Genomic DNA, 20,848 nt, shown 5'->3' on the forward strand with positions numbered 1-20,848 from the left:
AAAATAAAAAAATAAATAGCCATGAAGTTCTTGACTTATTGAAATACTTTCATCACTGATCTTTTTAAATCCATCAATAAAATCATTAAAACGAGTCTAGCAGACAGTGTGTTGTTGTTACATCCTCCACCTCCGGCAGCAGCAGCACCGGCTCCGTCCTGCTAAACTAATGAGCGGCGGTGACGTCACCCCTGCAGCACCGGACAGGGCTGAGTCTCTGCAGAAACAACCGACCAGACCTGACACGCGTCACAGACAACTACAGACCAGCACGGCACAGCAGCATAGCTCAGCACATCACATCACGACCAAAACAAAACTCACAGTTTCCACTTTTCACCTTCTACCTTAAAACAGCAGAGGGAATATCATGGGCAACGTACAGGTAAGAAAACTTGATTTTATTTATTTACTCTGACAACTTCTACAGCTAAAATAACAAACTCCCCGGGAGGTGGGGGGGTTACTTATCCGATAGTTTTAGGTTGAATAGGTCACACACAAGACTGATGCAATATGAGAACAGTCAGGGAAAGCTATGATCAAAAAGATCATTAAAGTCAACACAGAGTAACCTGCGCCACAGACAGGCGGCGTCAAAACAGTGTTAAAGCTTTATTACTCACTGCAGGAGATGGAGTCAATACTTTTTAGGGCAAACAGTCTGTAAACAGTCGGTGTTGGGGAGCTCAACCTGCGCAGTTCACTTGAGCTAAGGGAGGAGGAATTTCTCAGACATGCTGATCAATAAGGCCGCATTGTATTAAAGTGGGGGTGGGCGAGGAGAAGAGGCTGCACAGTCCTGCTGCTGCTGCTGCTGCTGCTGCCTCCCCGTGACTCAGCAGCTCACTGGCTGCACCCTTTTCCTGCGGGAGAGAAGGCTCTGGATGGATTTCCCCATAATGAACCCTCCTCACAGTCACATGCTCTCATCTGTTTTAGGTGGAGACTTTATTGTACTTTTTTTTTTTTTTTAAATGCAGAGCCGTTAGTTTTATTCTGCATTATACAGTACTTTATAAGATTTTGATGCTTTAGTGTGTGTCAGGAGTATATCATTTTATAGTTTTTACATACAGTATTTTCTTTGATTTTATGAATGATGCATGTATTTTCACTTTTAACTCCGCAGCCCACCCTAGTCCCATATGAGGACTTTGATGTCACAGCTGATATCAAGGCTATCAGAAAAGCATGTAAAGGTTTAGGTAAGTATGTGTGACGCTTTGAACGGTGCTGCTTTTCTTCATTCATTCTTTTCTTTATCCAGTCACTTGTTAGAAAAACATCCAGATAGATACGTAGATTGACTGATGGATTGATGGATATATTGATAGATAGATATCTTATCTTTACTCTAGGGTAAAATTCAATTGTACTACGTAACAGTTAAAGGGATAGTTCACCCAAAATTCAAATTTCACTCATTATCTACTCACCCTCATGTCGACTAAGGGCTGGGAGAGGTTTCAGAGTTATCCGTGCCCTCTCTGAGTTACAGCAGGGCTCCGTGCAGCACTGCATGTCCATATGACGGTTGCGAACGGAGCTCACTTTTCTTCGTCCAAAAAGACACACCAAAAACCATCCAAATATCTCCACACAGCTCGTCTGTAATGTCCCTCTTGTATTGAAGCCCCAACATGAGAAATTGTTCCGAAAAAAATTAAATAAGTCAATGTTTTAAGCTTGTTTGTAGCGGAAGCTCCCAGTGTCTCAGCTCACTGCTTTGCCTGCAAATCGCGCGAGATTCCGGCAGAGCAACACTGGGAGCTTCCGGCAGAGCAACACTGGGAGCTTCCGGCAGAGCAACACTGGGAGCTTCCGCTACAAACAAGCTTAAAACATTGACTTATTTAAATTTTTTCGGAACAATTTCTCATGTCAGGGCTTCAATACAAGAGGGACATTACAGACGAGCAGTATGGAGGTATTTGGATGTTTTTTGGTGTGTCTTTTTGGACGAAGAAAAGTGGTGTCCGTTCGCAACCGTCGGACATGCAGTGCTGCACGGAGCCCCGCTGTAACTCAGAGAAGGCACAGAGGACTCTGAAACTTCTCCCAGCCCTTAGTTGACAGGAGGGTGAGTAGATAATGAGAAATTTGAATTTTGAGTGAACTATCCCTTTAAAGCTCAATAGTCCAGGTCATGAGCCACAGCCTTTGTCTGAGGTGTTGTACAGAGAGATGGCATCTCCTGAACCTCTGAGACCTGCTGCACAGTGAGATAAGAATGTCTTATTCCTCTAAAGAAGTGATACATTTATACATTATGTAAACATGTTCATTTGTTAAGACTTCATTAAGTAAAAAATCCTTTTCAGAACTCAACTTTGTTTGAATAGAGGATGAAACTCTCCTGTGTTGTATCAGACAACATGCAGAGTACAATTAAAGAAGGTGATCTGTCATCATTATAATGTCATAAAGCTTCCTCATATCACAACCATTTGACTTACAGCTTTCAGTGTGGCTTCTAGCCTCCTGTACATCACAGAGGAAACACTTTAAAAGACTATTTACCAATTTAAAGTGAAAGCTAATACGTTTGCCAGCAGATTTAAAAAAGCAATAAGTTGTGTTAAACTTAAGATAGTATATAAAGGAACTGACTGCTGCAGTCACCAGGAGGTCCTGAGACCGTCTTGAGTGAGACAGACAGAGGTTTAAATCGCAGGGAGGACCCAACGCGTTTCAACACTATTCTTCATCACACCCCTGATGAAGACATAGTGTCGAAACGCTGCAACCCAACTAAGGTTGCAAAATTCCGGGAATTTTCAAAGTTGGAAACTTTCCATGGGAATTAATGGGTATATATGGGAATTAACAGGAATAAATGGGAATAAATCCGAAATTTACAAAATTGAAGGTTGGCCCTTAACAGGGAACTTAAATATAGTTGGGGAAATATACTGTAGCATAATCTTGGCTAAAACAACCAGATTTAATGCAAGTGCACTTGAATATCTACAGTACAGTATGCTATTCCTCACACAGTGCACTGCTTACTGTAGGGCTGTTGTACATACACTGTACATACACTGTGCATTCATCCATCACATGCACAGATGATATGTTTGTTTACAGTTTGTTTAAACGACCCCCAATTTCCAATTAATTCCCATAAATTCCCATAATTCCTTTAGCCTTTTGGAGCACTCACCCCACCCCATCTTTTTTGTACAATACTAATCCCTACATATTAATGTCTGTAGCGCTTTTATATTCAGTGTGGCTTATTCAGTGTCTATATTACAGCTATTTTACCCATTTTATGGTGGAAACTTGTGGCGGCCATTTTAACAAACGGGCCCCTAGGCGCAGTCCTTCAGATATCTATCAGTGTGATATAATATAGCTATGTTCCTATATTTGAAGGATATTGAAGTCAGCCCTTTATATGTGCACTGTTGTTTACTCTCCAGGCACTGATGAAGAGACCATCACTCAAATCCTGGCCAATCGTTGTGCAGCTCAGCGTGTAGAGATCAAGCAGGCCTACTTTGAGAAGTATGACGATGTAAGTAACCACGGTGGCGCCTACTCCTTCTGTCTCTTATGTACAGTCATGACAACCTGCGCCACATTACCTCTGCATTATCTGTCTGTTGGCTCAGGAGCTGGAGGAGGTCCTGAAGAAAGAGCTGACAGGCAGTTTTGAGAAAGCCGTCATCGCCATGTTGGACCCTCCTTCTGTTTACTTTGCCAAGGAGCTGAGGAAGGCCATGAAGGGGGCGGGGACAGACGAAGCTGTGCTGGTGGAGATCCTGTGCACAGCCACCAATCAGGTCTGTCAGCATATGATACTGTTTTCTGTTTTCACTCGTTCTCCATCTTAAAGGGATGGTTCAACATTTTGGCAAATTGGCCCATTGCCATAATCCCTATAGTCATAGCAGTAGGTTCGTTACCTTTAATTGTCAGTGCAAGCTTTTTTTAGAAAAGCAGAACAGAGCCGCGAGCTGCTCAGAGCTACGCTACGGAGGCTAATGAAATTTCTTGGTTTCCCTCATCAAACTCATCAAATACACAATCCAACAATTTCGAGGTAAATTCATGCAAAACCGCTGATGTGCGTTTCCATCGGCGGCAGTTTTTCAGCAAGAAGTCTCTGCATTTGCCTCGAAAACAACATCTTGTGACGTTCCGTTATTATCTCATAGCGTGGTTAATGTGCAGATCACAACTTGTCCACCAGAGCGTTGTGGAGTTGTTGGATTGTGTATTTGATGAGTTTGATGAGGGAAACCAAGAAATCCCATTAGCCTCCGTAGCGTAGCTCTGAGCAGCTCGCGGCTCTGCTCTGCCGTTCTAAAACCAACTTACGAGTATTAAAGGTAACAAACCCACTCCTAAAACCAAAATGTTGAACTATCCCTTTAAGCTTAACTTTAATAGACTTATTCTGAACACACATAGCCTCCCTCTCACAGGTGGTAAACAGATGTCAAACCTGCATTTACTGATTTGTTGTTTTGTTTTATTGGCCACTTAGTTCCATCAGGATCAAGCTCTAAACACAACAATATACTATCACCTCATAAATGTGATCGAGTTAAAGCAAACATGTTGATCTACACATTTAGGAGAAATGGAACAACATGAGCATTGATGTCTTTGGGCTCCTTGTTAATATAACAATATAAATATCTGCTCCAACGCCTGAGGGTAAGAAACATTCAGCTCTTTAGCTGCTCCGGTGTTTCACTATAAACTGGGTGGCTAATCTGCTGGTCAGAGAGCCTGTGGTGGGTTAATAGAGCTTTTTCCCTTAAAAACAGTGACGCAAATTCAGTGAGGCTGAACCCAAACAGCTAAATTGTGGGTTGTAAAACCAAAACAAAGAACTAAAAGGTGGTAAAACACTCAATAGATAATTCAATTGCCAAGAAATAGTTGACTTGAAAGATTAAAAAAACCACCAGTGGAGACAAAGTAGATGCGGAGACTGGAGCAGACCTACAAGTCTACAACTGAAAATGGACCCTTTACAAAAATGGACATATACAGTACTAAGATGTTAGACGGGGTTGCTATAACTGATAGTGTTATGCTGCAGATGCCTCCCTTTGTGTCTGAAGGTATGATGTCCTGTGTCAGGCAAAGTATTGTTCTGTAGAATAAAAAAATATAATACAATCTTAAATTAATGCATTAAAAAGTAGATTTGTCTCCATTTAACATTTAATGTACATTGTGTATATAGATTATCTTAAATGTTGGTAGCTGTCTCAATCTAATTTTCTTTTCCCCAACAGGACATTGTGACATACAAGGAGGCATACGCTCAGGGTGAGTGTTCCTCCAGGCTTAGTCATGCTCGAAAAGCTTTCAGTCTGATGTTCCTCTCATGCTGGAAACTGTGGTCATTTAACCAGCCTAGCTTAGTGCTGTTATATTTGTCTAGAGGCTTTGGGTGTATCAGCTTTGAGAATGACTCACGGCTAAGTGAGCCATGTTTTTCCTCACTTCCTGGCCACAAACACTGAGTTCAGCCTTCTCAGGGTCAAGTTTCACTCTTAACCAAACTGTGGATGTTTAACTGTGGCTCTGCCCTACAGTGCATGAACGAGACCTGGAGTTAGACATTGAAGACGATACCAGCGGGGATGTGAGGAACCTGCTGATATCACTGCTGCAGGTAAACTCTCACTGCATTTGTATAAAGGCTGTTATTTTGAAGTTTTGCCTGTAGCCCCTCCCTCCTGCAGCCATGCAAAGTGACGCAATTACCCCGAGGCCACAGCCTGCAGCCGAGCTAAAGGCCTTTTTACTCCAAGTGTCAAAGGAGTCGTATTATGCCCCTTTTCCACAATTTAAAATAGTTCCCAGGTCTGTGACATGCTTCGATCAAAATACCTCAAGGATCAAACATCACAGCTGTTCAGGACAGCTGCAGTGCCTGTCCCTTTAAATGCAAATGAGCCACTGCTCACCCTGCCCCACCCCTCCTACTGGTACCGGTACTCACAGGTAGGGGTGGTATTATGCAGATTCAGAAACTAATGACATCATTGTACGACAACTGAGGGAACAGCTCATAAAACCACATGGATTTCAACCTAGGGAGCCTCCAAATCACAGATTTTTTTTTGTCAATTGTCAAGCCAAAGAGCCTTCAAAAAGTGATACTTCAATAATATGTCCCCTTTAAGTGGATGAAAAAAACCCTGTTACAAGACTGGGTGTCCACAATAAAGCCCCACAGCCATTGCTGAGACATCCTCTCCCTGTCGTTCTTCCTGTGTTCTGACATCTCATCTTGTTTCCTGCAACAATTGCAAATGAATTAGTGTTAACCCTTACTTCATTAACAGTATTAGATTCATTTAAACAAGAGACATTTGTCCAGCATGTCTCTGGGTCCCTTCAAGGGGACAGTTGTAACCATTAGTCCAGACTGTCTCAAAGCCATTCTAAGAAGATGAATTGTACTTTTCATCATTTCATAGCGCTTTTCATAATTGTTCTCCAAGCTGGGATTCGCCCACCGGGACATTGGACACACATCACATCATTGTTTGGCATCTTGTGGCCCCTCTGCCATCCAGCGCCCCCACCCATCTCTGCTTCCCCTCTCTTTTCCTTCCTCCACAAAGAAAAGACAAACAACAGCATGACTCACGTTGTGCAGCGCCGTCTATCGAAGAGCTGCCACTTCAACGGCCTTCAAACATTTCCCATTAATGTGGAGCAGATGATGGTTATCCTGTTTAACACCTGAGATCATTTTTGTAATCTATCTCTCTGACCTTTCCTTCACTCACTAAATCTCTTCCCTCATACTCTCTATACATGCATCACCTCATGTGTATCCACCCTCTTAAACCTCCTCCATCTCTCTCTCCTGCATCCCCCTTTCTTCCACAGGCGAGCAGGGATGAAGGCTACGAGGTGGATGAGGGTTTAGCCGAACAGGACGCCACGTCTTTGTTTGAGGTAGGTTCTCAAATGAAATCTGCGTCGGCTTCAAATTTGAGCCTTTATTCATCGTTTCCTCTTTAAATCACGCTGATGTTTGCAGGGTAACGTGATCCTAGATCTAGATGCTCGTCCCTGTGAGCCCACAGTGACTTGTAAAATCTCACAAGCACAGAGTTTATTAAATCAAGGCTTGTTCTTGTGGTACCGTGGCTTATATTACGGTCCAGGCCTGAGGAATGTGTGCAAAAAAAAAATCACAACTGAGGTTTGAAGCCACACAGCACAGTTGTGCAAATACAAATGTGTGCAGAGAAAGTCACGGTACAAAGCTTCTCTGTAAGTGAATTCTCTCATTATTAATGTTTGGCAGTGTTTAAGGTCTGCTGGTGCAGTCGTGCGGCGCCGGGAACAGCAATGTTAGTCTGTTTATTGGTCAGCCTGCTATTTTCCTCCAGAGTAGACTATCTCTGCAACTGTGGATGAATTGCCATGTTCAGCACAACATTTTGTGCTGAAAACCATTTCCTACTGAATCAATTTGGAACTTCCTCAAACTTCCTTAACCTCATCTACAACATCAGGTCAAGATTTAAATTGGGTTATTATCCATCCATCCATTGATTGTCTATTCTGCTTATCCATGCAGGGTTGTGAGGATTATGACATACGTATAACTTAAGATATCCATTAGCCTCAGCTGTACATGTACCGTGTTTTGTGCTAATTAGCGATTGCTAATGGTGTTAACATGGCTGTAGTGGTTTCTCCATCACATAAGTACAGCAGTAGTAAAGTACAGTAGTTAGAATTCAATCTTGTTTGCTTTACATTGTAATTTCTATTTTTTGTGCTGCTAGATCTCAGATCTTAAATGCAGTTATCATAACTACCAGGAGTAATGACTAAAAGACTGAAAGACGTGAGAACCAAGAGGGGAGAAATGATACGATCTAATGAATGACTGCACTTGTTTTTTCAAAACATTATTGTTTCTACTGCTTAATGTTGAGGACAAAATGTTCCCAGATACTGGCACATAATTTCCTCTTTGTGTACCTGTCAGGCAGGAGAAGGAAGGTTTGGCACAGACGAGTCGACATTCACCTACATCCTGACACACAGGAACTACATGCAGCTTCAGGCCACCTTTAAAGTTTATGAATCTGTAAGTATTGAACTCAGAGGAGAAGAAAGAAGACGGCTTTGAAGGCATTTTTTAAAAGAAATTATTTTTTGTGCGTTTTCAAAAATGTATTTCTGTGATCTCAGCTTTCAGGGACAGACATCCTGGACACCATCGACAACGAGGCCACAGGAACCCTCAAGGACTGCTACATCACTCTGGGTGAGATGAAACGAAGTGAAGTGGAAGTGGACATATCAGTTATCAGCGGGACATATCAGTGGACATATCAGTTATCAGCTCCCGTCCTAACACAGTCTGCCTCTGTGTGTATTTTACAGTAAGGTGTGCCAAGAACCCACAGCTGTATTTTGCCCGGCGCCTCAATGCTGCCATGAAGGGACTGGGCACTGATGAGGACACGCTCGTTCGCATCATTGTCGGTCGTTCTGAGGCAAGTGTGTGCAGCTGCTGCACAGTGGTCATGATGTTTCATGACATGATTACCAAGACTAAAATTTGGTCTTAAAAATATAGCTAAAGCTACAATCCTCCTGTTTGAATCCCAAATCCGGTGGCCCTTTGCTGCACGTCATTCCCCGTCTTTCTGACTCTCCATTTCCTGTCTCTCTCAACTATCCTGTCAATTAAAGGCAAAAAAGCCCCCAAAAATATATATATATTAAAAAAAAGAAAAGCCCCCAAAATATTTAAGAACAAAACAAAAAACGTTTCATCGTGCAAACACAAAAATAGACAAAATGTATGTTGTGGTGACATCAGTGTTATGTTGTTAACCCACAGATCGACCTGGAGACAGTAAAGGACATGTACCTGGAGAAGTACGATGTTACCCTGAAAGAAGCCCTGGATTCAGAGTGTGGTGGAGATTTCAAACGCCTCCTCATTGAGATCCTTCATTAAACTGTTCTCAATTTCCTCTGAAAGGTCTTTATTTAACCTCTGCACCTCCTCATTCTTTCTCCTCTATCCTCCCTTTACTACTTTTAACATTTTCACACATTCACCTCGAGGACTTTTCTGTCTTTTTATACATTCATCCATTCTCATCCCTCTCTTTACTCTTGGAGACAGTCAGCTGTCTTTGCAGCATGGACCAAAAACAACTGGTTATTGTGTTACACAGTGTTTGATACAGTTTTCCAAGGACACTGCACACAGTGGGAATTTCTTTACAGTTACAGTTATCTGTTTGTGCTATTTACATGGAACTTGTGCAGCTGAGCTTTATGCTAAAGTATATATCCAACAACAAGTAGTCCCTCATTCACATTCAGCAGCTTTCTATTTACACTCTTTGTATGTCAAATATCAGTGCACCATTTCTAGCTTAAGCTCCCGTCTCATCTGATCTCTCTCATCCATCATCCCTGTCAACTCTACTCCTATTTGCCCCAAAGATGCCTTTCATAGAATTATAGCAATGCAATTTCCTTTCTGCTGCAACACTAAACACATAAGTGCCGAATTATCACATTTGAGCGCTGATATTTGAATGCACCTGAGGACTGACTCCACGGGAGGATGTTATTACCCTGCTATCAAAGCATTAAGGCTTTACGTAAACAGTATGAAGTTTTTGTAATCACGTCCCAAAGATGCAATGTGGGATTTTAACTGTTCAAAGTTATTTTTAATCACAGCTCACAAACTGCCTTGTTCTCACATTTCTACACCTACTGAGACAGAAGCCTTTGTTGAGCCTGCTAGAAAAGGGTTGTTGTCAGCCAGCCTTTAAATTTACTACATTTCAAGATTTCAGTCATATAAACTCTTATGAGGTGATATAAGATCATATAAGTGCATAGAAGATCATCAGACGAGGGTAATGATATTGAACAAGGTATGAACTGTGCTCTATAACCCCTCAAGTAAAATCACTTATAATGGTCAAACTGTCTGTATTTTTGTGCGCCATTGTATCTGAACTAATTTAATTTAAAACCAAGATTACCATAATATACAAATGAGTATGATACACTGTTGTGTTATCCAATTGCAAAAACAAGGCATTAACTTGTATGAAGGAAGTTATTGTGATCATATTTTAATGGCATAAAATTATGTATGTATGTACTTTGTGTAGTAATAATAAATTCTAACTTGACCAGAAGTTGATGTTTAATTCTCTTTATTTCGTGTAGAGGGCAGTATCGCACCACCAGATAAACAGCAGCACCTACAGTACTGTATAGGGAAGACAGGCCATTGATGAAATTATTATATAAATGTACGTATGTAGTTTGATTAGATATTTGCTACCCCTTGATATAAGAAGATTTCTTAGAATACAACACAATAAACACAGTGACATTTCTTCTTCACAACTTTCTCCTCAGGTATTGAATATGAAGACTTACTGGGTTAGTTATTATTTAATGGATGTCTTAGTGACATTATGCTCCAAAACTGTACAAAAGTTAAGTTTCCTCAACTACAACGTACAATGAAGCACAAGCCGACCCTATGGGATGCCTCTGGGTGAGTTAAAAGCAGATAGAGGAAAAGTTCAAAACAAGTGAGAACTGCTTCCAGATGCACGAACACCGGAGAAGCGGATTCTCACTTTGCTCCCCACTGTTAAGTTTCTCTCCCACAGCTTTCTTGTTTTTCTGCCCATCTTCCCTCTGTGTCTTTCTCTCTTTCTGCCGTACGCATCCATATCAGGGGCAAAGTTGGAACGACACCTGCTTTCTACACATTCTTGCTACCTGTATATCCACAGCCTGTGCACCATATGTACTGTAGCCCAGGGCACCATCTGTCTCATGCTACAGCTCCGTCCACTTCTCTGTTATTATTTAGTTGGAGTGTCCACTTCCACGCAGTGTGAGGACACAAGCATGAAGCACAAGACACATGTAAGAGAGACTTGTCTTGTTGTATTTGAACTTGTGGTGTCTGACTTTTTAGGGACTGGGTTGAGGAGGGGTTTGAACCATATGTTTCTATATCTCTCTTACATAACCAAAGCCCCCCACTCCCAAAGCACTATTATTATTTGGATCCTGCCCTTTACTTAGATATTAATTTGCAATACCTTTACCCATGTTTCTATATTATTAAATATCATAATTACCAGTGTTATGTGTTTTATAGGCAGTGTAACTCAGAATATCAAACCAGGGGACATGTGGGACTAACATGTTGTTACTCCACTTGCAAACACAAACACCGCCCAGATACACACTCATACCAACTTGACACACTCATATGCTTGTCTTTCCCTCCATCTGTACTCTATTATTCAGAGTGCTAATGTGTTAGGCGCACTACGCCTGCCTGATAGAGCTCCACCCTCTGTACTGTGGGGCTCTGACCTTTTTCCTTAAACATTTATTATCCTCAGACCACCATAACTCACCCAGCCAGCTGCCCGTCAGCCTGGGGGTGGTTTCAATTTGCCCCAAAATATGTACTCTTCTGTAGTCTGCTCCGGTCTGGTTAGTGTCTTTGGTCTTCTCATCTAGTTTCTGACAAAGGTCATGCTCAAGATTTAGGCTTAGTGCATAAACTGTGCTGCACATGCTTTATTCATGTGACAGTCCGGTCAAGTAACCTTGAACTTGGAAGAATTAGACGATTGAAGTGGGAAGCGGTCGGGAGACGGCACTCTTTTGATAAATCCTGAGACTCCTGCAGGCACCTCGAGACACAAACCTGCATGGTAATGGCACTTAATCCCCAAGAAGTCCTGATTTATTGAATAAGCTATAGCATAGACCAACCTGGAGGTCATGACTTCAAAGGCCAAAATAATAATATCAAGTGCTCTACTGGTTTTGATAGAACATGTGCCCAGGATCGTAATATGCTTTTTGATCTTCTGCCAACACAGTGCAGCACTCTGAGAATGAGGGGGCTGTTGGTGGAAGTGCGTAGGAAGGCCATTAGGAGGTTAACTACCCAGCTAATATAATTTCGACTGTTTAAATTCATGATAAAGGAACTGTGTTCTTTGATGTGTAATAGGAAACACCTGGCAGCTTCTGCCAAGAGCAAACACACACAATTCAGTCTCCACATCCGTGAGCGAGGCGACGTGCAGGGAAAGGCCATGGATAAGATTCATATATGCAAGAAGACCCGACTCTATATTCTCTGTGGTGGATAATTATAACTAGTAGCCATGTCCCAATAAATGCGAACACATGCTAACACTACATGCTACATAAACTATTAGTTTATTATCATAGGATTACAGAAAATAAATCCAGCTAGTTTGGAGTGTACTGACTTGAAATGACTGAAAATAAAAGTTAGTGTGCTATAGTGGTAATACCAGCTCAAGTGTACTTAAATTAACAATGCAGTGTTTTATTACTTAATAGTGCAAGTTTTTTATATATATATATATATATAGTAAAGTTAGTCTCCTTTGAAATGGCCACATCAAACTGAGTCCTTACACAGAGGCATCAAAAACAGTAGTAAAACTAAATAATTTTATTGGTTTTATTATAAAACATCAAATATACACTTTATTACAGCTGAGTTAGAGTAACTATATCTTAAGGTGTGAATATTATAATATTATACCATGGTGTCTCTCCAGGAGAGTTGATTGTCAGTAATGGCCTAAGTGAGAAACGTGACTCCCTTTAAGTCCATAATATGCAGAAAGTGGTTACTAAACAAGGCATGCAGTAGATAGGCTATTCACATTAGAAAATGGCGGCTAACATGAAACACATGCACCTAAAAAACACACTACTGACTGAAACCAGCACCAGAAAACCACATTTGTTGACAGCAGAAAATGCTGTACAGTGAGAATGATCTGAAGCTCCTTTGGCATCAATGGACTAAGTGAATTATATAAATAAGAGACAGACAAAAACAGCACACGAACTCCTGAACATATAAAAGATCAAAACAGCATGAAAGGACTCAAAACTGTGTCCAGTATTATCATGTGCTAAGAGCCATCATTTGTACTTCTGTAGAAATCATTACACAGTACTAATACTTGCATTAGGCTATATAAATAGTACAGTTATTGATGCATAATGCTACAATTCTTTATATAAATAAAGGTTGTTATTTGAGCTTATCTTATCTTTTAATGTAAAATGATTTTAATAGAAAGAAAAATGTTGCTACTTAGTACGCAATTAGATTAAAGGGGTAGTAGGCTATGGAGTTTGGGAAATAAAAAGTTAGCTGAGAAGACCTGATCTTAGCTGTGCACTGAATATGAAGCTACTGTAAAAGGTAGCCTTGCGAGCCTGGTGTCTGTTAACTCCAAATTTTTCTAGCGGTTCCAGAAATCACCAAATTCACCAAAGTAAAAGTGTTCACCAACATAAAACTTATAAAATAGACATTAACTTGTAATACAATAAAAGCAAAAGGTTAACTTAATGGCTCGGGGACTTTCTTGTAAATTCTATTCCTTAAATTAAAGAGTTTCACCACATTTTATTAGCTTGGTGCTTTTATTTTGACGGAAAGGCCTGTTTCTTTCGCCCTGGATCCGGTTCCTTACCAAAACAGCGGCCCCAGACTATGTAAAAGGAGGAAACAGTTAGCTCACTTTTTTTTTTTTGCAAAGACTGGAAAAACCTACAAATATAGCTAACCTGATGTAAAACCCCAAATAGTTACTTTTCAATGTTGCACTAAAGAAACTAATGAAATATGATATGTTTGTTAGCATTGTTGGAGTTTGCTAGTATGTGTTTCCAAGGCTAAACTAAGCTAGCTGGCTGCTAGCTTCATATTTTTATGAGAGCAGTGTAAATCTTCTTTTCTCACTTCTTACAAGACAGCGGGTAAAACAAGTGTATTATTTTCTATGTGAGTGAATGATTACTTTAAAAAAAACAAGCCAATGAAAGTCCATCATATAAATGGGTTAACATCTGGTCGATCTGGAATCCATTTGAAGAAACAACAGAGAGAAGTTGTGTTTATTATGCTGCCACCCACAGGATTGATACTCCACTTCCTGTGTGGTGACTGATCTGGTTGACCCGTCCACGTACGCAGTCCAGTGTGAAGTACACCGCTGTACCGTTATGAACCTGGAAGGAGGCTCGCAGGCTCACGCTGGCCCACTGGCTCCCTTCTGGCATCTGACCCCCCACCTGCTGGGCCAGAGGGACTGGCCGAGCACCCTCCGCCTCCCGGCCTCCTCCTGACGCCTCCGGATCACTTCGCTTGAGCAGAGTCACCTTGACCAAGTTGCAGGAGTGAATGAGTTTGAGATCCAGAGCCAGGCTGGCCGTGCCGCTCTCCCTGAAGACGAAATCTCGTCTCTGGTCCGCGGACCCCCTTCCCAGCAGGCCTATCTGGGACACGGGAGAGCTGGTCTGGCGGAAGAACAGAGGCTTGTTCCGGACGGCTCCTGAGGGAAGGCCGGTGTGAGCCACGGCGGCGGACAGCGAGGAGGAGATGGCAGCGGGGACCCAGACCAGACTGAGGAGGCTGATGCCAGTCTCGTCTGCAAAGAAGCGAACGTTGCACTGAGCGGGAGAGAGGATCTCAAAGGCCAGCGTGTCCCCAGAACCTACTTTAGCCGCTCCGGACAGAGATATGGACGTGTCCCGGTAGTGGACGCCTGGTTTGAAGGTGCGGCACAGCTCCATGCCGGTTCCGTTGCGGCTGAGGTACGCCAACAGCTGGAAGCCTTCGCTCACACAGGCCTGGCCCATGGAGTACAGAGCCTGCTGGAACACAAAGCGCACCGTGCCGCTCTCGGCGAAGCGGATCCCACGGCCGTCGTGAGTCAGCCCCACTACGTAAGGGTCCGAGGTGGTGGTGGTGCGGAAGACCGGGCGGTAGTTGGTGTGGTAGTGCGTGGACACCATCGCCTGGGCCGTCATGGCAACGGCCCCGGTGTCGTGGGAGAGCCACAGGAGGCTGAGCGGAGCCGCCGAGGGCTCGTACAGCTGCAGACCCTCGCCGGTCTGGTTGCAGTGGTGGCTGGCGCTCCGGAGGGAGAGGGCGACGACGTGACCCGGGGCGACCTCCGCCACCCCGCTGAGGCTGGCGCTCTGGAGCGACCGTCCCTCCTGCTGCTCCACCCGGACGCCGCTCAGGTCTCGACCTTCAGAGCCGTCGGTGTTGTTGATGCGAAGGCAGAACTGGACGAAGCTGCGGCAGCCGTGCCTCACCGACAGATTCTCATCCAGCCACACCAGGCCGTGCTGCCTGAGCACCAGACGTCCGTCCTCCACGGACACCAGACCCGCGTCGCCTCTTCCCTGGACGTGAAGCTGCACGCTGGGGAAGGCGTGAGCCAGGACGTGGCCTTTCGTCCCGTGAAGACTCACGTCTCCAGCCCAGGACAGAGAGAGGACGCTCTCCCCGGTAGCGGGCCCAGAGCAGAGGGTGTCGGAGGTGAAGGTACAGGGTGAAGCCACAGGTTCTCCTTCACATTCGGCACAGGCCTGACACTCGTCCATGTCTGAGCTGTAGAAGTAGCTGTGGCCACACATTCCTGTGTTGGCGTCTCGCTCTGTCATGCCCTGGCACCTGAATCCACCTGGAGATACGACACAGAGAGAAAATATACATGTATGGGTCAGTGAAATGTCAGTTGTGTATCTACATATGTGTAATCAGGTGGTTGTTTAAAGGGATAGTTCAACATTTTGGCGAATTCGCATATTGCCATAATCCCTATAGCCATAGGGTTAGATTCATTACCTTTAAAGGGACAACGAGGAGTTTTGGAAAAGCGAAGCGTTTTCACACTACATTTATGAGCCTCCGCGCGCACCGTGAAATTCTTTGGCTGGCGCAAGACAGACTCATGTTTTCATTCATCAAGAATTAAAGTCAGAGGTTCGAAGACGATCACATACCGTCGTAGTTCCGACCATAAACGGCGATTCAGCTGCGTTATTCTCATGACTCGCCACAAAACCGAAAGTAACCGACCAGCATTTCCGCCACCACTAATAATAACAAAATAACGATAGAGACAAAACGATATATTTATCGAAAATGGACCCATTAAAAAGTGTGGGTAGCGTAGATTCATCCACATTAACGTGAGACTTTTAAATAACCAAATAGAAACTCCTCGTTGTCCCTTTAATTATCGCTGCATGTTGTTTTGAGATCAGCGGGGAAGAGACATGAGCTGCTCAGTGAACACAATGGAGGTGAATGGTACAGGTTCCCTGTCCCTCATCTAACTCATCAAATACACAATCCAGCAACTCCAAAATGCTCTCCTGGACAAGTTCTGACCTGCACATTCACCACGCTATGAGATAATCATGTATAATTATGTAACAATACTACACATGAAGCAAATACACAGAACTACTTGTGCTTTTGAAATCACTCTGCCCAGCAGCCGTGTCTGGAATGTAGTTCTGGCTGCTTTTGCCTCAAAAACAACTCTGTCTTGTGATGTTACATTATTATTTCATAGCGTGGTGAAGAGTTGCTTTTTGGAGTTGTTGGATTGTGTATTTGATGAGTTTGATGAGGGACAGGGAACCTGTACCATTCACATCCATTGTGTTCGCTGAGCAGCTCACGTCTCTTCCCCGCTGATCTCAAAACAACATGCACCGATAATTAAAGATAATGCACCTACTCCTACAACTATAGGGATTATGGCAATAGGCGAATTTTCCACAATGTTGAACTATCCCTTTAACAACTGGTGGGAAGGGAAAATAAAGGAAAGTTGCCAAATTGCAGACAAAAACAATATTTTTTTACCTGGTGTGTTGAGACACTTCTGTTGATCTCCACACAGATCAGAGATTTCAAGGCACTCATCTCTGTCCTGTGATAAGAAATGAATCAACAATCAAATCAATACTTCACTACACAGAAGAAAACCAGTCGTTACAACTGTGGTGAGCTTTACAGAATGTGTAGTGTCTGTCAGCTCAAATAGTTGATTTTCTGTCTCTTTCCTGCAGTGAAGGGACGACAGGGCTAACCTGGCAGATTCTGTCGGCATGGACCGAACACTGGGCGACCAGGAAGAAGCCTGGGGGACAGACGGTGCACTTCTCACAGCGAGGACGTCCGCTGCTGAAGCCACAGTACTCCTCTGGGCCACAGCTGCCACAGGCCAGTAGAGAGCCACCCACCTGAGGGGAAGTGAGCACGGACATGTGATATCATGGTATCATATTGATTTCTTTAAAATTCCTGATTGATCCCGTAGCTCACCTCCATCACACTGGCCTCCATGTCCACCTTGTGCAAAGACAGAGCCTGCTGCGCTTGGTGGGTTCGAACCTGCCCGCTCATGGTCTCCATCTGAGTGTCCAGGTCCCCCTGGAGGTTCTGGAGAGATGTTTGTTTGATGCTGTCCAGCAACACGTTGTACTGGGCTTTCACCTGGAGAGAGATGGACAAAGACTTTAAAGGGATAGTTCACCCAAAATTCAAATTTCACTCATTATCTACTCACCCTCATGTCGTCTAAGAGCTGCGAGAAGTTTCAGAGTCCTCCGTGCCTTCTCTGAGTTACGGGGGGTCCGTGCAGCAGTATTTGTCCATATAATGGTTGTCAATGGATACCAACTTTCTTCGTCCAAAAAGACACACCAAAAAACATCCAAATACCTCCATACTGCTCGTCTGTAATGTCCCTCTTGTATTTGAAGCCCCGACATCAGAAATTGTTCCGTCGGTCACTGACACAGGAAGAGCAGTGAACCGAGACACTGGGAGCTTCCGCTACAAACAAGTTTAAAATATAGACTTATTTAATTTTTTTCAGAACAATTTCTCAGTTTTTTGGTGTGTCTTTTTGGACGAAGAAAGTTGGTACCCATTGACAAATACTGCTGCACGGACCCCCCCCCCCCGTAACTCAAAGAAGGAACGGAGGACTCTGAAAATTCTCACAGCTCTTAGTCGACATGAGGGTGATTAGATAATGAGTGAAATTTGAATTTTGGGTGAACTATCCCTTTAACTGTGATCATGGAAACATCACAATGAACGACCTGAATACAAGTGTGTGACCATTCTGTGCTTTCTCTGACCCAACCAACCTGAGGCAGATCCAGTGGTCAGTGTCATAAAGCATCATTAAAAAAAAAAAAGTCATCTGTTTTCTCTCCACCTCATCTGAATAAATGTTTACTGTTCTCTCTTCTATTTAATCACTGCTGCTCAACAAAACCACAGCTGTCAACACGTCCTCCATCATCCAGCCTTACTTGCTCCATGTGTTCGTACATCCTCCTCTGCTGATCCAGGATCTCTCTCTGCTGGTTGACCAGCGTCCCCTGCTGCTCAGTCAGGAGCCTCTGCAGCTCCCTCACCTCGTCCTGCTGGCCCCTGAGGGCCTCAACCAGCTTCTCCTGGCTCTTGGACAGCTGCAGCTGCAACACCAGAGCATCCTCTGCTGGAACCTCGTTGTTTCCTGCAGCGAAGAGAGAAAATTACACCAGCGTTTATGTGATTATCATTTTCTCACTGTTTCTCAGGGGTTCACATGAGTTTAACTCACTTTTGTCATTTTTGGGGGGTAATCGCTCACAGGTTGATAACTCTGCCCTACAAAGGCAAAGTGCAGTATCTGCATTTAAATTGTATTTTATTTTAGTTATTGGGCTTTTTATTTTGCTGTACATCCAAAAAAAGCACTGTGAAACCAAGGCAAAGTGCAGTATCTGCAAAGAGTACTGTACTCCCTACATTCTATAATTTACTTTACTTAAGGCAAAGTGCAGTATCTGCCATAAAACGGTCAAAATTGGTCAGAAAGACAAACTACAAAATACATTTAATTCAGTCCACCTTTATCTAATCAATCACAGACTTGGTAGTTATTCATAATTTGATGCTCAAACCTGATAATGAAAAACACAGAAAGCTGTTTTTCTCAGTTTGGCATGGGGCAGAACTGACCTGGTTTCATGTCGCACGACAGCTGTATCCATGCGCCACGTTCAGACCCGAAGTCAGGGAGCTCGTCCAGAAATTGCGCTGCTCTGTCCGTCACGTGAACCGGAGACGTGTTCCCTCTGCCGTCCTCTCCGTGCGAGCCGCAGCCGTCTCCGACGCAGGGCTTGGGCTTCTGGCGCATCCGGAGCGGCAGTTTACATCCGATCCCTTTGCACTCCCGCGTGGCGCCGCCGTCATCACTGGGCTGACGGTGAGACACGGTGGTGGGACAGGTCCCACCGGCGCAGCCAGGATGAAACACCTCCGCTGTGATGGTCCTCGGGTTCGTCCTCCTCGCGCCATCCGCAGCCGCCTGTTGCGCAAAGCCCGGCTGCTGCGGGTGGATGGTGTAGGGCGCTAGCGGCGCGCTCTGAGCCTGGTGCTGGCTGTAATGAGCGTCCTGCTGGAAACCCTGGTGGACTTGACCTTGTCTGGCCTGCGCCGAGTGATGGAACTGGCGCCTGGACGCTGCTGCTGCTGCTGCTGCTGCTGCTGGCTCCGCGCGCCCCGGGCAGCGCGCGCCGACGCACGGTCTGCTCCAGTCCTGGCCAGAGAAACAGTGCGCGCCGCGGCAGATCTCAGAGACGCTCCCTGCTCCGAATGCAGATGCGATACAGAATAAAAATACGATAGAAATACGTGCCATGTCGCAAGGCCGAACGCTAAAAACTAACTGGAAACTGGCTGCGTGTGAATGGTGGCACTTTTGCGCATTCGACCTTCAGTCCTGTAGATTCTGCTGGAGCATCTCCTCGAGAAGAAACAAACTCCTTTAGATCAGTGAGTGTCCTTGCACCTAACTGCCCTGTTGAACCCAAACAAGTGATTGCACAGACATTCAGCTTGTCTCCATCGCGCGCACCGCGGTTTCTGCCCGCTTTGCCCCTTCTGGAGACAGCTACGTCTAGCCCACATGTGGCGCTCACTGCTCCTAATTGGCAACAGGTTTTGCTCCTAGTCTTAAATTAACCCGTAGCTTTCCCGGACATACCACTCCACGGAGTCACTCCATTCCCGTTGAAGCTGCGCATGTGATATATATCTGGATTATTCCAGGGTTATTTTTATTCTCACACTCCCTGAGAGGTCAGTCATTAGGAGCTTATGGCATGTTCCACATTTTTGCAGAGTAGTTTTCTCCTTTTCTTCTTTCCATTCATGTTGTTGTCAAGATCAGACAGCCTGGCTGGCTTTTAACAAGTCCTGTCAGAATTAAAAATCTCAGTTTTATAAGGCACCAAAACTGTGATCTCCTCTCGATTACAGTGCAGTGGTGACTCTTTTAAAACTCTGACTCTGTAATATTGAAAATATTGGAGTCCAAACCACTTCTGTAAACTTGATTAGACTTTATCACCACTCTCATTTCCCCCTCTCTGACCCCAGGTGGCTCAGATTAAAGCTTCACCCCACATTAGAAACACTTAAACGTTTCCCTCTCTTCTCATTTTCATGGCATAATGGAAGTCAAACACACAAGCGCTTTGAACACATGCAAAAAGGTTCATAAATCCTCCAGCTCTCAGTTGTAGTTTGTTATAACTCATCCAATAAACGCTTATAAACAATCACATAAAGAATATTTTCCTGGGATTTATGGATTTTCCTACAGGCCTGCTGATGATGCTGAGGCACAGAGAGCGATAGCAGGGCCGCTCCCACAGTCTTTAATGAACTTACTTGTTTGAGACCACACTGACTGAGTGTAGCCCCCCTTCACAAACCATGTGTCTGACAAAAGCCTGAACTCACTGACAGTCCACAGCGACCACCGGATCATCAGTAATAGCTTCATGAATGTATGACCCACAACACTTTGACAACACAACAGTGTGAGGCCACGATCACCAGTATCTGCCACCACATCAACTTCCCCCTGGTCTGTCAAGAGAAATACAA

General features: G+C 44.0%; 2 protein-coding genes across 2 annotated transcripts; one reads left to right on the forward strand and one right to left on the reverse strand.

The window, feature by feature from the left end:
- The first annotated feature begins 101 nt into the window (after positions 1–101).
- Positions 102–10,184, forward strand: LOC146971094 (annexin A13-like). Its single transcript, XM_085805117.1, has 11 exons — positions 102–385; positions 1,133–1,208; positions 3,429–3,523; positions 3,621–3,791; positions 5,262–5,295; positions 5,565–5,644; positions 6,874–6,942; positions 7,991–8,092; positions 8,197–8,272; positions 8,392–8,504; positions 8,855–10,184. Exons 1-11 carry the CDS (start codon positions 371–373, stop codon positions 8,972–8,974), a joined length of 951 nt encoding a protein of 316 aa, XP_085661243.1. The 5' UTR covers positions 102–370; the 3' UTR covers positions 8,975–10,184.
- Positions 10,185–13,619: 3,435 nt separating this feature from the next.
- Positions 13,620–19,892, reverse strand: LOC146971095 (uncharacterized). Its single transcript, XM_085805116.1, has 6 exons — positions 18,914–19,892; positions 18,220–18,425; positions 17,219–17,389; positions 16,984–17,136; positions 16,757–16,823; positions 13,620–15,560 (listed from the first exon to the last, which is right to left on the reverse strand). The coding sequence occupies exons 1-6, from the start codon at positions 19,593–19,595 to the stop codon at positions 13,987–13,989; spliced, it is 2,853 nt and encodes a 950-aa protein (XP_085661242.1). The 5' UTR covers positions 19,596–19,892; the 3' UTR covers positions 13,620–13,986.
- Between the last annotated feature and the right edge of the window lie 956 nt (positions 19,893–20,848).

The sequence above is a fragment of the Trachurus japonicus genome, chromosome 17 (assembly GCF_045865225.1).
Source record: "Trachurus japonicus isolate A0001 chromosome 17, Traja_1.0".
Lineage (NCBI taxonomy): Eukaryota > Metazoa > Chordata > Actinopteri > Carangiformes > Carangidae > Trachurus > Trachurus japonicus.